General features: G+C 36.3%; 1 protein-coding gene and 1 non-coding gene across 2 annotated transcripts in view; one reads left to right on the forward strand and one right to left on the reverse strand.

Annotated features, from left to right (window-relative positions):
* The window catches only part of MIB1 (MIB E3 ubiquitin protein ligase 1), a 134,008-nt gene that overhangs the window by 49,883 nt on the left and 69,105 nt on the right, over positions 1-15,020 (reverse strand). The window contains exons 11-12 of the mRNA XM_026496075.4: positions 4,198-4,395; positions 1,732-1,883 (exon numbers count right to left, since the gene is read on the reverse strand). Coding sequence (XP_026351860.1) covers positions 1,732-1,883; positions 4,198-4,395 — 350 coding nt within the window. The remainder of the gene's footprint in view (positions 1-1,731; positions 1,884-4,197; positions 4,396-15,020) is intronic.
* LOC113253578 (U4 spliceosomal RNA) lies at positions 11,999-12,144 on the forward strand. Its single transcript, XR_003315469.1, has one exon. It is a non-coding gene; the product is annotated as a U4 spliceosomal RNA (small nuclear RNA).

Raw genomic sequence — 15,020 nt, forward strand, 5'->3', positions numbered from 1 at the left:
TCACGACCGCGAGATCAAGACCTGAGCTGAGATCAAGCGTCGGACACTTAACTAAGCCACCCAGGCGCCCCTAAGAGCTATCAAGTCAGATTGTTGCTCAACTTCTAGCTGCTCCACTAGTCAGCGGTGTGATCTTGAACACATAAATTCCTCTCTTTATAAGCTTCATGTTCTTCATCTATAAAAAAGAGAATATTAACACCTGCCTCAAAAAGCTGTTGAAAGTATTAAAGGAGATAATGCACGTAAACCATTTAGTAGAGGCCTTGCCTGTGGTAAGTGCTATCCTCATCAACATCTTCTATTTGAAAGGCAGGGAACATATAATACTACTTTGTCTCCTTCACACAGCCAAAGTATGAAGTGTTCAAATATTTGTACTTTGAAAAACAAATCAAGACATCATCTAAAATATGGTCATTTATTTCCTCCCACATTATATACCCATTGTTAGGAGCATCAACAAGCAATAGCAGTAAAATCCTTTTGTTCTCTGTGCTCACCCTCTAGTGGTGATCCTAAGAAGCTAAAGAAGTAGCAAAAACTACAAGGATACATGATATAAAAATGCAGTATGGAACCAGAGGACAAGGATTCATGGGGATATAATATAGTTAGTTAATACTGTATTGTATATTTCAAAGTTGCTAAGGGAGCAAATATTAAAAGTCCTTATCACAAGAAAAAATATTTGTAATCACATGTGGTGAAGGATGTTAACCAGACTTATAGGGGAAATTTCATAACATATTCATATATGAAATGATTTTACATTGCGCAACTGAAACTAACAATATTATATGTCAATTTTATCTCAATTCTAAAAAAAGAGTTCAGGATAGATTAAACTGTCAAAATAAACTTCAAAGGGAACAGCTAGCTCCCTCGTCAAGGTATGCAAACTTAATTCAACTATGAACTGAAGACATCTAATGCAATTTTCCAAAATGCTTCTCAAGGTTAAGTTGTTCCCAAAAATTCATTCACAGAAAGCTCTAGATTAAGCAAAACTAAGTATTTTCCTGTTCTGTGAGACTCTGCAGATCCTTTGAGTTCTGTGATTTCCCAGAAGTTTTTCTCAAACTATAACCAGCAAATTTTTTTTCTAGTAGACTGCCTATCACTATTGTTAACAATGGCTGGGGAATATCTACACTACAAGCTTGTATAATTATATTATTAATAAGGAATCAGGTACTTAATAGTTATTTATAAAGCCACAAGTTAAAAAAATTATCATGCAAATGGGGCGCTGGAGGCCCCAGTCAGTTAAACCTCCAACTCTTGATCTCAGCTCAGGTCTTGATCTCAGGGTCTTGAGTTCAAGCCCTGTGTTGGGCTACACGCTGGGCATGCAGCCTACTTAAAAAAAAAATCATGCAAATGCTTAACATAAGATGAGAGGACACAATGAGAATGATCTTAAAGAAAATCTCAAAATGGAATGCATTTTAATTAAATCTTTAGATATAAGCAAGTATTCTTGATACTTTATATCCATATTTAATATATAAATTACAATAGTCATTTCATAATACTTGTATTAGTTTAACAATAAAAAAATAATATAAAACTAATCTATTTAGTGAAGACATAATTTCCACAGACTTTAAAATAATTTATAAACTATGAAAATAAGCCATTATTTCCTCATCAACATCAGAAAAAAAGAACCAGCACTAGGAAAATATTTTTAAACTACATATAAAATAGTAAAGGTGAGATCTTTACCTGGGATTTCCTCTTAGTGCGGCATGGTGTAGAGCATTAAATCCATTATTGTTTGTAATGGTAACATCTGCTCCAGCTTCTAGAAGAACTGCCAGAATGTCATCACGTTTCTTACTTATTGCATCATGAAGAGGGGTATCACCTTCAGAATCCTTTTTTTTAATTTAAAGAAACTTTCATTAGTTCTTGAACCAAATATCACATGTAATATTAATATGTATACTGAACTTCTAAACAGAAACCATATCCAGTAACCGTCAATAAAAATCCTGTGTTAAATTTTAAGATGTAGGCAAGAAACATTAGCCTCATTATATTAAACTCATACTCAATCTATATGGAGAACAGAATAAACATGTTGTAGCGTACCAAAGAAAAGGAAAAATAAAATTAAAAAGTACCTGAAATAGGATTCAGCTAATTACAAAAATTAATGAGGTGAAAAGCTGCCCCAAAATTCATTAGTTTAAAATGGCCTACTATACCATATTCCTAACAGTAATTGTTATGCCCTAAAATTTCAAAACAAACCTATGCCAGTCTTGGGGCCCTAGAGTAATGAATTAAAAGTCAATAGTTCTCAACCTTGGCTGCACATTTAGATTCTGTAGGGGAGCTCTTAAAAAGATACCCAGGCACAAGGCACCTGGGTGGCGCAGTCAGTTAAGCCGCCAGCTCTTAGTTTCAGCTCAGGTCATCATCTCAAGGTCGTGAGACTGAGCCCTGCATCAGGCTCCACGCTTGACACAGTCTGCTTGGGATTCTCTCTCCCTTCCTTCTGCCCCTCCTGCTCATGCGTGAGCGCAGCGCTCTCTCATGCTCTCTAAAATAAAAAAATAAATCTTAAAAAAAAAAAAAGATACTCAGGCTGTTCTCCAGACCAAATAAACCAGAATCTCCAGAGGTGAGACCCAGGCATTAGTTTTTCAGAGCCCCTCAGCTGAATATATTATGTAGTCATGGGTGAAAATATTAATCAAATTTTTTCAAGGGGCAGGAAAGTGGCTAATCAAAATAGAAACAAACGTAGAAGAAAATTTAGCAGTCTCGGTCTTCCTTTTTTTCAAGCTGACTACCTTTTTCATTAATCAACTGATTTAGTAGTAAGCTGTTATTCATTATCCGTTATCTGCATAAATGGGTAATTTAGACCTCATTTATTTCATAGTTTCATAAATACTATTCTCAGTTAAGTCATACCTATGATTTATACCATAGTTGCTAACTTCAGCCTGCCACCTGTTTTTGTAAATAGTTTGATTGGATTTCAGCCACACACATCCACTTATGTATTATCGATGGCTGCTTTCATGCTACAATTGCAGCATTGGATAGTCATGATAGAAACTACATGAAAGCCTAAATTATCATCTGGCCCTTTACAGAAAAAATTGGCCAATCCCAGGCATATACTCATCTACCGTCATAACAAATTCCTAACCCAGGTTCAATCCAATCAGCCACTTTCTAGCCTCCCATCTAGTGGCACAAAAATTCATGTCTTCAGCTTGAGATAGGCTCTTAATATGGCTGGAATAAGCTTCCATGGGCCCTGATCTGTCCTTCCTTCTGGTCCTCACAGTAGCTATTCCAAACATTTATCACACTTCTCAATTACCTTTCCTATACCTATTGCTCCCCATTCACTCTCAACAGATGCCTTTGTCTCCCATTTCAGACCCCCCAAAAAAAAAAAAAAAAAATCAATAGGTATAAATTATCTCTCCTTCAACAGATTAACTAAGGCCCTGGAATTCCTCCCCCATCCTCCAATTCTATAATCCACTTAGAGGCTCTAAGTTCCAAACCCTGTCAGTTCCAAAATGCTGTACCTCAGAAATATCAGTCTCTGATAACCATCAAGCTGAATAAAATCTCCAACTCTTTCAGTTCTCAAACCCTCAGTCCCATTACTTCTATTTTTCTTCTTCGTTGCTTCTCTGACATCTATCCAATCGAATCCATCTGGTTGCTAAAACTATGGAGGAATCATTTCTTAGGTGACTCCTGCCTCAAAAATTAGGTCCTACTGAAAAAAATCAACCCTAAAATCCTGTATATTTTCCAAAACAGAAAATCTTCCTAGACTAAACTAATGACTAGACCAAGACCTGAACATAAATTAAGCTACAATTAAAATAATTTAGATAAAGTAACTATCATTAAACGCAGCCTATTATACTTCCTTAAGCTGCTGAAGCTCACTGTCATGATCAATAAAGTTAAATCAGTTCATAAGCTGGTATTTTTGCAACGAAGTCCCCATCCCTACCCTCCATATAAAACCAGTCTACTGACGCTTTCCTTAAAAAGGCTTTTCTAAGAAGAACAGCTGCCAATTTTATCACATGGAATGATCAAACAAAAATGAACTGATAACAAAGGAATGCTTACCACAGAACTCAGTATTTCCTCTTAACAGAATCCTAGCAACGCCTGCAGAATATACATCATTAAAGGTAGTACCTGGAGACTAGGATGACAGCCAAAGTCCAGTAAAGTCTTCACCACCTGAAGATGGCCTTTATTGACGGCAATATGAAGCGGCGTCTGCCGGCGCTTGTTGCGAGCATTTAGGTCCGCACTGCCCCGGTGCAGCACTTCTATTACCGCACCTTCGTCTCCAAAAGCTGCGTGGTGAACGGCTCTATCTCCGTCTTTATCCTAAACGTCAGCATTTAAATCTGAATTAGTGAATGAATATTTTAGAGAGAAAAATAAAACCTGAAGCTATAATAATTCATTAAGAATTAATGTGAGAAAAGAAAACACAGAATAGAGTCAACAACAAAATAACCAGAAATTCACTTGAATAGTGACTAACTCCAAAGATAAATGATGAACCTGGATCAATACACTATGTCACATACATATTGGACCAATACTTATATCAGAGGTAGTCTGATCTTTCATTACTCCTAACTTATCAGCCATGATGATAAGCCAACATTAGGAAAAATGCTTAATTATTATACAAATATACATAAACATTTTTCCATTTAAAAATTTTACAAAGGCTTTTTAATGACAGAAAAATTATATAAACATTAGTTGAGTAATTTAAAGAAGAAGAAAGGATGCCAAACTGTGATCTCAATTAACTTTGACAGAAATAGATCAACATATTAACATGGGTTATCTCTAGCTGGTGAGCATATACTTTTGCATATTCAAGAACAGGAAAAAAATAAGTACCACCTTAAAAGATAAAAATGAAACACAAATCAGCATAATTTCATATATCCAAAATTCCAAAACTATTTCAGAAGAATCAAGTAGGTATGCCTTACCTTTTATAATAGGCCCATTTCTGGAGAGGAGAGGTAGAGAAAAGATTTGATTGCTTAAAAATTTTTTTAAATATAAGAAACCTTTTTTTTTTTTTTTTAAGAGAGAGAGCATGTGTGAGCACGGGGGAGGGGTGCAGAGAGGGAGAGAGAATCCCAAGCAGACTCTGCGGAGTCCAAAACAGGGCTCGGTCTCAAAACCCTGAGATCATGACCCAACCCAAAATCAAGAGTCCAACACTTAACCGGCGAAATCACCCAGGCGACCCTTTTAAGAAACTACTTTTTAAAGGGGAAAAAAATACCTGTACTGCACTATGAAGATAATATACATCCACATCAAAAAAGAAGTCCCATTACTCTGCCAGATGCAGACAGAGATGGGTATTATAAGGGTATTATCTTTATTCCAGACTACATCTCAAATCTTAACACCCAGAAGTAAGCATGTTTTAAGACTTTCTCCAGAGCAGTGGTTCCCAACTCATAGTCCCACCCCCTCATGGACTCCAGCTTTAGCAAGTGGTTTGAAAATCCATATAGTACTTGGGATTATTTGAACTACTTTTCACAGATTTAAATTAAAAACAAAACAAGAGTTCATTCAAAACAGCTGCTGGATTCAAAATAGTCTTTGGTCTTAGCATATTTTCTCAGACAGATATTTAAAGTAAAACTGCTCGTGTAGGAGTCCACCACAATTTGACAACCACCCCTGAAAAGGTAGGAAACTACGATTCAGCCAAAGTAAGAGTTTTTGTTACCTGTCAACCTTGAGCATAAAGAAACTGGCACACGACCACATGAAAGAGTCAACCCATGCGCCTCTGAGCAGCATTATGTTTAAACAACCCAGAGACACAAACTTTTTACAAAAGAATATTTTATGTCTATATGTATATGAGTATGTGAGACAGAGAGATGAACCTCTCTGGTAGTGTGCTTCAGAATCTTAGATTTAAGCTCTTCTACCCTCCAATTTAGATTTATTTTTTCTGACAATTTTTAAGCCAATGTAAGTGGTTTTCCTTATGTTCAAAAGAACATCAATCCACTAACACTGAATAAAAACAGGAACTATTTATGAAATGTACCACATGTTTATGGCTGTTAGAAAACACTGTAACACTGTTATGCAAGTCCTGTCATCAATTTATGTGAAAAAAAAAAACCTAAAAAATAAAAAACCTTAACATATGTATGTCAAAAGGATATACATGAAAAAAATTTAAAGAATTTGGAAAATACATACACTGGAAAATAACAATTAAATTTATTTCATTTTTCTTCCAAATAAAAAACCTCAGTTGCACAAAGATCTTAACTAATAGGGTTTGTTGCTTTCTTCTGAATCCATCTTAAGTACTTCAAATAAAACTAATTAAAAAAAAGCTCGTTATTATGACTGATACTGGCACCGAGTGAGATGTTGAGGGACAATACTACAGCTGACCTCAGTAAAGTTATCTGGAAGGATTTGTGCAGGGGCTTCAGATTAAATCTAAGACTGATCTTGATTCTTTCTACCCTCTTATCCCCCTCTCTTTCCTGTGAACTCTGCAAAATCTGCTCTCATTCCTATCATTCCAGTCTTCCCTAGCTTAGCTGACAGAACCACAGACCACATCAAAATCCTATCTGTAAGTCACGCTCACCTACTTCATGTCCCTGAGCCACAACATGTACAAGCACCAAACTCTATGGCTGTTACTCCTCAATTTACGCTCAGATCTCTTCTCTTTTCTCCGGTTCTACCACTAATTACTTTAGGCCTTGATTCTCACTCACCTAACTTACTGCCATAGCTCTGCTTTATCTTACCCCAGTCTACTCCTCACTCACACACACGCCCCAGAATTCCCTCTGTAAAGCACAACATTTATGTTTAAAACTCCTTAATGTAACTCTACTATGTAATGAACAAACCTCTTTTAAAGCCTACTTCTGTGGACCACACCTGCTGCTGTCATTGTCCCACATATAAAACTCTTAACTTACCAACTTATTTGACCCCCTATGTTCATGTACAACTTATTTGACCCCAGACTTCAATGCTCTTATTCATCACCTTGTTGGCTTAGAATAGACATCCTTTACAACTCAACTCAGGCAACCCCTACCCTCCGAAACCTCCCCTCTCACGAAGTTAACTGATCTCTTTTATTGTCACACTGTAGTATAATTATGTTTCCAAGTACGTTTATTTGACGTTGAGCTTATTGGCAGCTACAACTGTATCTTGGTCAGCTTTATTCCCAGGATGCACCACAGTGCCTACTAGCTAGTAAGAACCAAAATGGGAACTGAGCTGAATCTTTAACATGCCTTAATTACAATTATGGTTTTTAAATGATTTTTTTACTGTGGCAAAATACAAGTAACATAAAATTTACCATCTTAACCATTTTTAAGTGTAAAATTCAGTGATATTAAACACATTCATACTGTTATGCACCCACCATCACCATCCATCTCCAGAACTCTTCATTTTACAAAACTAAAACTACACATTTCACACAATTCTCCATTGGCCCTCTCCCCAACTCCTAGAAATCATCATTCTACTTTGTGTCTCTATGATTTTTGACGACTCTAGGTACTTCACATAAATGGAAGCATACAGTATTTGTATTTTTGCAATTGGCATCATGTCCTCAAACGGTTCATTAACATTGTAGCATAAGTCAGAATTTCCTTCCTTTTTAAGACTAAATAATAATTCCATTGTATGTACATACCATACCACATTTTGTTTAGCCATTCACACATCATGGACACTTGGGTTGTTTCCAAGTTTTAGTTACTGTGAATAACACTATGAACATGGGTGTAAAAATGTATCTTTGAGATCCTACTTTCAACTCTTTGGGGTATATAACCGGAAATGGAATTGCTGGATCACATAGTAATTCTATTTTTAACAAACTATCATACTGTTTTCCACAACAGCTATACCTATTTTACATTCCCCCCAACAGTCCAGAAGGGTTCCAATTTCTCCATATCCTCACCAACACTTATTTTCTGTTTTGTTTTTTTACAGTAGCCATCAGACTAGGTGTGAGGTGGTATCTCATTATGGTTTTGATTTGCATTTCCCTAATGATTTGTGATGTTTAGCATCTTTTCATGTGCTTATGAGCCATTCATATATATCTCTGGAGAAATGTCTACTCAAGTCCCTTGTCCAGTTGTGAATCAGGCTTTTTTGCAGTTGCTGAGTTTTAAGAAATCTGTATATATTTTGGATATCAACCCATTATCCAACATACAATTTGCCAGTATTGTCCCACATTCTTTAAGTTGCCTTTTCAGGGTTGATAGGGTCCTTTGGTGCACAGAAGTTTTTAATTTTCATCAAGTCCAATTTGTCTATTTCTTCTTTTGTTGCCTGTGCCTTCAGTGTCATACCCAACAAATCATTGTCAAATCCAATGTTGAGAGCTTTGCCCTATGTTTTCTTCCAAGAGTTTTATACCTTTAGCTTTTACATTTAGGTCTTTGACCTTCTGAGTTAATTCCCATAGACAATGTTAGGTAAGGGTCCAATTTCATTCTTTTGTACATAGATACTCTGTTTTCCCAGCACCATTTATTGAAAAGACTGTTCTTTCCCCCACTGAATGGTCTTGGCACCCCTGTCAAAAATTATTTGACCATGTACGCAAGGATTTGTTACTGGACTCTTTATTCCATTCTTCCATTCCATTGGTTTATATATCTGTATTTATGTCAGTACCACACTGTTCTGATTGTTGCAGCTTTGTAGTAAGTTTTGAAATTAGGAAGAATGAGTCTTCCAAATTTGTTATTCTTTTTCAACATGGTTTCGACTATTTGGGGGTATCCTGAGATGACATACTGAATTGTAGGATGGATTTTTCCATTTCTGCAAAAAACATCACTGAGATTATGTCAAGATTTGCCCTGAATCTGTGAATCAGTTTGGACATCATAATACAAATTCTTCCAATCCATGAACATGAAATATGTTTCCACTTACTTATATCTTCTTTAATTTCTTTCAGTAGTGTTTTATATTTTTCACTGTACAAGTCTTCCACCTCTTCGGTTAAATTAATTTGTAAGTATTTTTTTATTATTTTTGATGCTATTATAAATGGAGCTGTTTTATTAATATCCTCTATTGATTGTTGATGGTTAATGTACAGAAATGAAACTAGCTTTTGTGTTTTGCTACTTTGCTGAGTATCTTAATTAGTTCTAAAGTTTTTTGTGTGGAACTTTATGGTTTTCTACATATAGGATCATATAATCTGCAGAGATAATTTTACTTCTTCCTTTCCAGTGTGAATGCCTTTTATTTCTTTTTCTTGCCTAATTATTCTGGCTAGGACTTCCAGTACCATGTTGAATATGAGTGGAAAAGTGAGCATCCTTATCTTTTTCCTGATTCAAGAGGACAAGTTTTCAGTTTTTCATATATGGCTTTTATTACGACGTTTTCATATATGGCTTCATTCCTAGTTTGCTGCTTTTTATCATAAAAGGCTATTGAATTTAATCAAATGCTTTTTCTACATCAATTGAGATGGTCACATAGTTTTTCCCCTTCATTCTGTTAATGTGGTATATATCACATTGATCAATTTTTGTATGCTAAACCATCCTTCATTCCAAGAATAAATCCAACTTGGGCATGGTGTAGAACCCTTTTAATATGCTGAATATGATTTGTTAGTATTTTATTGAGGAATATTACGTCAATGTTCACTAGGGATATTGGTTTGTAGTTTTCGTATGCTATCTTTGTCTGGCTGTGATATTAGGGTAATGCTGGCTTCACAGAATGACTCAGTAAGTGTCCTCTCCTCTTCGTTATTTTGGACAAATTTCAGAACAAATGGTGTTAGGGCAACCCTGCTGGGAACCCCTCTCACTCCTGAGAGCTTTTTCTGTATCCTCATTTAAAATAAAACTCTATTACTTTACTCAAAAAAAAAAAAAAAAAAAAAAAAGAACAAATGGTGTTAGTTCTTCTTTAGATGTTTGGTAGAATTCATCAGTGAATCAAGCAGGTCCAGGGCTTTTCTTTGTCAGATTTTTTTAATTACTGATTCAATCTTCTTACTAGTTATAGGTATATTCAGACTTCCTATATTTTCATGATTCAGTCTTAGTAGGTTTTGTGTTTCTACGTATTTGTCCGGTTCATCTAGGTTATCCCATTTGTTGGCATATAACTGTTTACAGTAGTCTCTTTTAAACCTTTCCACTTCTGTAGAATTGGTAGTAATGTCCCCATTTTCATTTCTGATTTTCGTAATCTGAGTGTTTTTTCCTAATCAATCTAGCTAAATAAACATTTATCATTCTGTTGATCAAACCAACTTGTGGTTTCAGTGATTTTCTCTATAGCTCTTCTATTCTGTTTTATTTATCTCTGCTCAAATACTTATTATTTCATTCTTTCTGCTGTCTTTGAATTTCTTTTTTTCTAATTCCTTAAGTTGTCAAATTAGATTGTTGATTTGTGACCAATTTTTTAAATGTAAGCATTTATAGCTATAAATTTCCCCCTTAGCACTGCTTTCACTACATCCCACAGGTTTTAGTATGTTCTGCTTTTGTTTTCATTCATCTCTCAGTATTGTCTTATTTCCCTTGCAATTTCTTTAACCCATTCATTGCTTAAAATATGTTATTTAATATCCACAAATGTGTGATTTTTCCAGTTTTTCTTGCATTATTGATTTCTAACTTCATCAAAGTGTGGTCAAAGAAAATACTTTGTAAGACATCTCCCTTTTTAAATCTATTGAGACTTAATTTGTGACTTAACATACAGTCTACCACAAATAACACACCAGGTGCACTTGAGAGGAATGTACATGTTCTTGTTAGGTAGAGTGTTCTGAAGATGTCTATTAGCTCTAGTTGGCTTTATTGTGTTGTTAATGTCCTCATATTTCTTTACTTATCTTCTGTCTGGTTGTTCTATACATTATTGAGACTAGGATACTGAGTCTCAAACTAGTATTGTAAAAATGTCTTTTTCCCTTCACTTCTGTTAATTTTTTTCATATATCTGTACGGTCTATTTTTAAGTATATAAATATTTATAATTCTTATAGCTTCTTGCTGTATTTCACTTTTTATTAATATACAACGTCCTTTGTCTCCTACAACCTTCATGATTTAAAGTCTATTTTGTCTAGGGGCGCCTGGGTAGCGCAGTCGTTAAGCGTCTGCCTTCGGCTCAGGGTGTGATCCCGGCGTTCCAGGATCGAGTCCCACATCGGGCTCCTCCGCTGGGAGCCTGCTTCTTCCTCTCCCACTCCCCTGCTGTGTTCCCTCTCTCGCTGGCTGTCTCTCTGTTACATAAATAAATAAATAAATCTTAAAAAATAAATAAATAAAGTCTACTTTGTCTAAAATTAGTACAGCTTTCCCTGCCCTTTTTTGGTTACTATATGCATTAATATCTTTTCCCATCCTTTCACTTTAAACCTATTTGTATCTATGCATCTAAAGTGAGTCTCCTATACACAGAATATATTAGATCATTTTTAAATCTATTCTGCCGGTCTCTTATAGTTTAATCCACCTTTATTTATTTATTTATTTATTTATTTTTAAAGATTTTTTATTTATTTATTCGACAGGGATAGAGACAGCCAGCGAGAGAGGGAACACAAGCAGGGGGAGTGGGAGAGAAAGAAGCAGGCTCATAGTGGAAGAGCCTGACATGGGGCTCGATCCCGCAACGCCGGGACCACGCCCTGAGCCGAAGGCAGACGCTCAACCGCTGTGCCACCCAGGCACCCCTAATCCACCTATATTTAAAGTAATTATTGACAAGGAATAACTTACTTCTGTCATTTTGCTGTAAGTTTTCTAGATGCCACATAGCTTTTGTTGCCTCATTTCCTACATTACTCTCTCTTTTATACTTAGTTGATGTTTTGAAGTAAAAAACATTTTACTTAGCTTCCATAACATATAAAAATTCATTTACAAGCTTTGCACAGTGGCAGTATCATAGCCAATGAGGTTTATCCAAGGTCTGATTAGTGCTAATTGAAAACTCATTTACAGGGGCACCTGAGTGGCTCAGTCAGTTAAGCATCTGCCTTCGGCTCAGGTCATGACCCCAGGATGCTGGGATCGAGCCCCATGTTGGGCTCCTTGCTCAGTGGGGAGTCCGCTTCTTGCCCTTCCTCTCCTCTGCCCCTCTCTCCCTGCTCGTGTTTTCTATCTCAAATAAAGTCTTAAAAAACAACAAAAAACAAACAACAACTCATTTACAGCTCTATCTGTACTCCTTTCAGTTACTGTTATCACAAAATTACAACTCTGTACACTGTGTAATCAAAAACATAAACTAATAATTTTTTAAATCCATCAGTTTCTTAAATTATATAGAAAACAAAATGTGGATTTACAAACCAAAGTTACAATAATGCTAGATTTTAGACTAATAATTTAATGTATTAGTCTCTTAAATCATGTGGGAAACAAAAAGAAGAATTTAAATCATTAAAATAATGCTATCTTCTATAACTGCCAACATATAATACTCTTATTGAGATTTTACTTCCTCATATGGCTTCAGGTTACTATCTAATATTCTTTCATTTCAATCTGCAGGACTTCCTTTGGGATTTCTTGCAAGACAGGTCGGGTGGTAAATTCCCTGAGTTCTGGGGAATGTCTGAATTTCTCTGTCACTTTTGAAGGAGAGTTTTGCTAGAGATAGGATTCTTGGTTGACAAATTTTTTTTTTTTTCTTTTTAGCACCCGAATACATCAGTCTACCATTATCTTCTGGCTTCCAAAGTTTCTGATGAGAAATTTGAAAATCTTATGAGGATCCTTGTAAGTGACAAGTCACCTCTTTCTGCTTTCAAGATTCTTTGGCCTTGGCTCTTGGAAGTTTGATTATAATATGTCTCAGTATGGGTCTTAGTTCATCCTACTTGGAATTCACTGGGCTTCCCGGATGTTTATAGTCATGTCTTTCATCGTATTTGGGAAATTTCTGGCCATAGTTTCTTCAAATAATCTCTCTGCACTTTCCTCTCTCCCCCCACCCAACCCTCATCCAATCCCTTCTCCTTCTCAAACTCCCACAATGCATACAATGGTCCACACTGATAGTGTCCTATACATCCCTAAGGCTCTGTTCATTTTTCTTCAATCTTTTTTCTTTCTATTCCCCAGACTCTGTAATTTTGATTGCCTTAACTTCCAGTTCACTGGTTCTGTCTTCTGTCTGGTTAAATCTGCCTTTGAATTCCTCTATGAATTTTTGATTTCAGGTTCTTAAACTTTTCAACTTCAGAATTTCTTCTTGGTGCCTTTTTTGGTTATCTATGTCTTCACTGATATTTACATTTTGTTCATACATCATTCCTTGGCTTTCTTCTCATCTTCAACTAGTTCTTGGAGCATCTTTAAGATAATTGTTTTAGAGTCTTTGTCTATTAAGTCTACACCTGGTTTTTTCCCTCAGGGAGTTTCTGTTGGCTTATTTTTCTTCCTTTAAATGGACCGTACTTTCCTGTTTCTTGGTATGCCTTGTGATTTTTATTGACAGCTGGACATTTTATTCTAATAATGTGGTAACTCTGGATATCAGATTCTCCCCCTTCTGCAGGATTTGTTATTTTTTGTTTTTGTTTTGTTTTTGTTTTGATTTTTTTTTTTAAGATTTTATTTATTTATTTGAGAGAGAGAGCATGGAGGCGGGGTCAAAAGGAGAAGCAGACTCCGCACTGAGCAGGGAGCCCAATGCGGGACTTGACCCTGGGACTTCAGGATCATGACCTGAGCTGAAGGCAGTTGCACAACCGAGCCACCAAGGTGCCCTTTTTTTATTGTTTTAGACTGTCTTTGTCTTTATGGCCTGAAGTGTAAATGTAAGGTCTTTTCTGAGCCTGCACCTTTCCTTGGCCATGTGCAGTGACTTCCTAATTTCTCATATATGTAGCTGCTTTTGAATGTCCTAGTCTCTAATGCGAGGATCCCAAAAGGAGAAAAAGAAAAAAAAAATGGGGTGGGGGAGCAGGGAAGGGTACCATTCCTCAGATCTTCTGGAAGTCACTTCAGCCAAGGGGAAATGGCATACAACAATGGAGAATGCAACAATGGCTGCCCACCCGTCAGTCTGCACTCCCACGGTTAGAAGCAGAAATCAGTGATCAGAACACAGATCCTGGTATTTGTAGAAAGGGGTTTGCCCATCCTGGCCCCTACAGGGTGATCTAAGAACATAAACACGGCTGCCTGCCACTGGGCTGGAAGGTGAGGTATAGTGCCTGCTGAACTAAGAGCTAAAATTGACAAAAATCAGCCACAATTAACCTCTAAGCCCTCCGCTGGACGTAGCAAGACTTCAAAAGAATCCAGAGTTCTAAAACAGTTACATCAGAAAGAATTCTGCCAGTGCAGTTGTTATCTAGGTGGGGAGATGTCTACTACTTCATACACCACTATATTCCCAGAATCTTCTCAGTAACCACTGTGATTTTTAACACCAATGGAATTAAACATTTCCTGAATATGCTGACACTTACAGTAAACTAGTTCAACTATTTTATTATCCCTAGATATAGTAAGTAATAGTACTTCATCTTCTTTTCCCTAAAACGCATTTAATTCACCAAGATGCTGGTATTCTAAACTTCAACACAATTGTCTGGAAGTAGTGCATTCTGCTTGATTGAGTCAGTGAGTACTGGGTGCCTACTACAAGCCCAGTATTGTTCTGGACACTAGGGATACAGCAATGGGCAAAATAAAGTTCCTACATTATAAACAAAATAAGTAAATAAAATGTAAATGTTAGGTAGTAAAAAGGTCAAAGAAAAAATATCGCAGGTAAGAAGGATTAGATAGGACAGCCAAAGGATGGCCTCCCAGGGTGGGTTTGATTAAACAGCTGAAGGGAGCAAGAGAGAAAGTCAGGAGGCTATCTGGGGGAAGAAATGTGAGGACCAGGGTGGTAGCAGCAGGAAGGGTAAAAATTGTTTAAATTCT

This window comes from Ursus arctos, unplaced genomic scaffold (assembly GCF_023065955.2).
Source record: "Ursus arctos isolate Adak ecotype North America unplaced genomic scaffold, UrsArc2.0 scaffold_17, whole genome shotgun sequence".
Classification (NCBI taxonomy): domain Eukaryota; kingdom Metazoa; phylum Chordata; class Mammalia; order Carnivora; family Ursidae; genus Ursus; species Ursus arctos.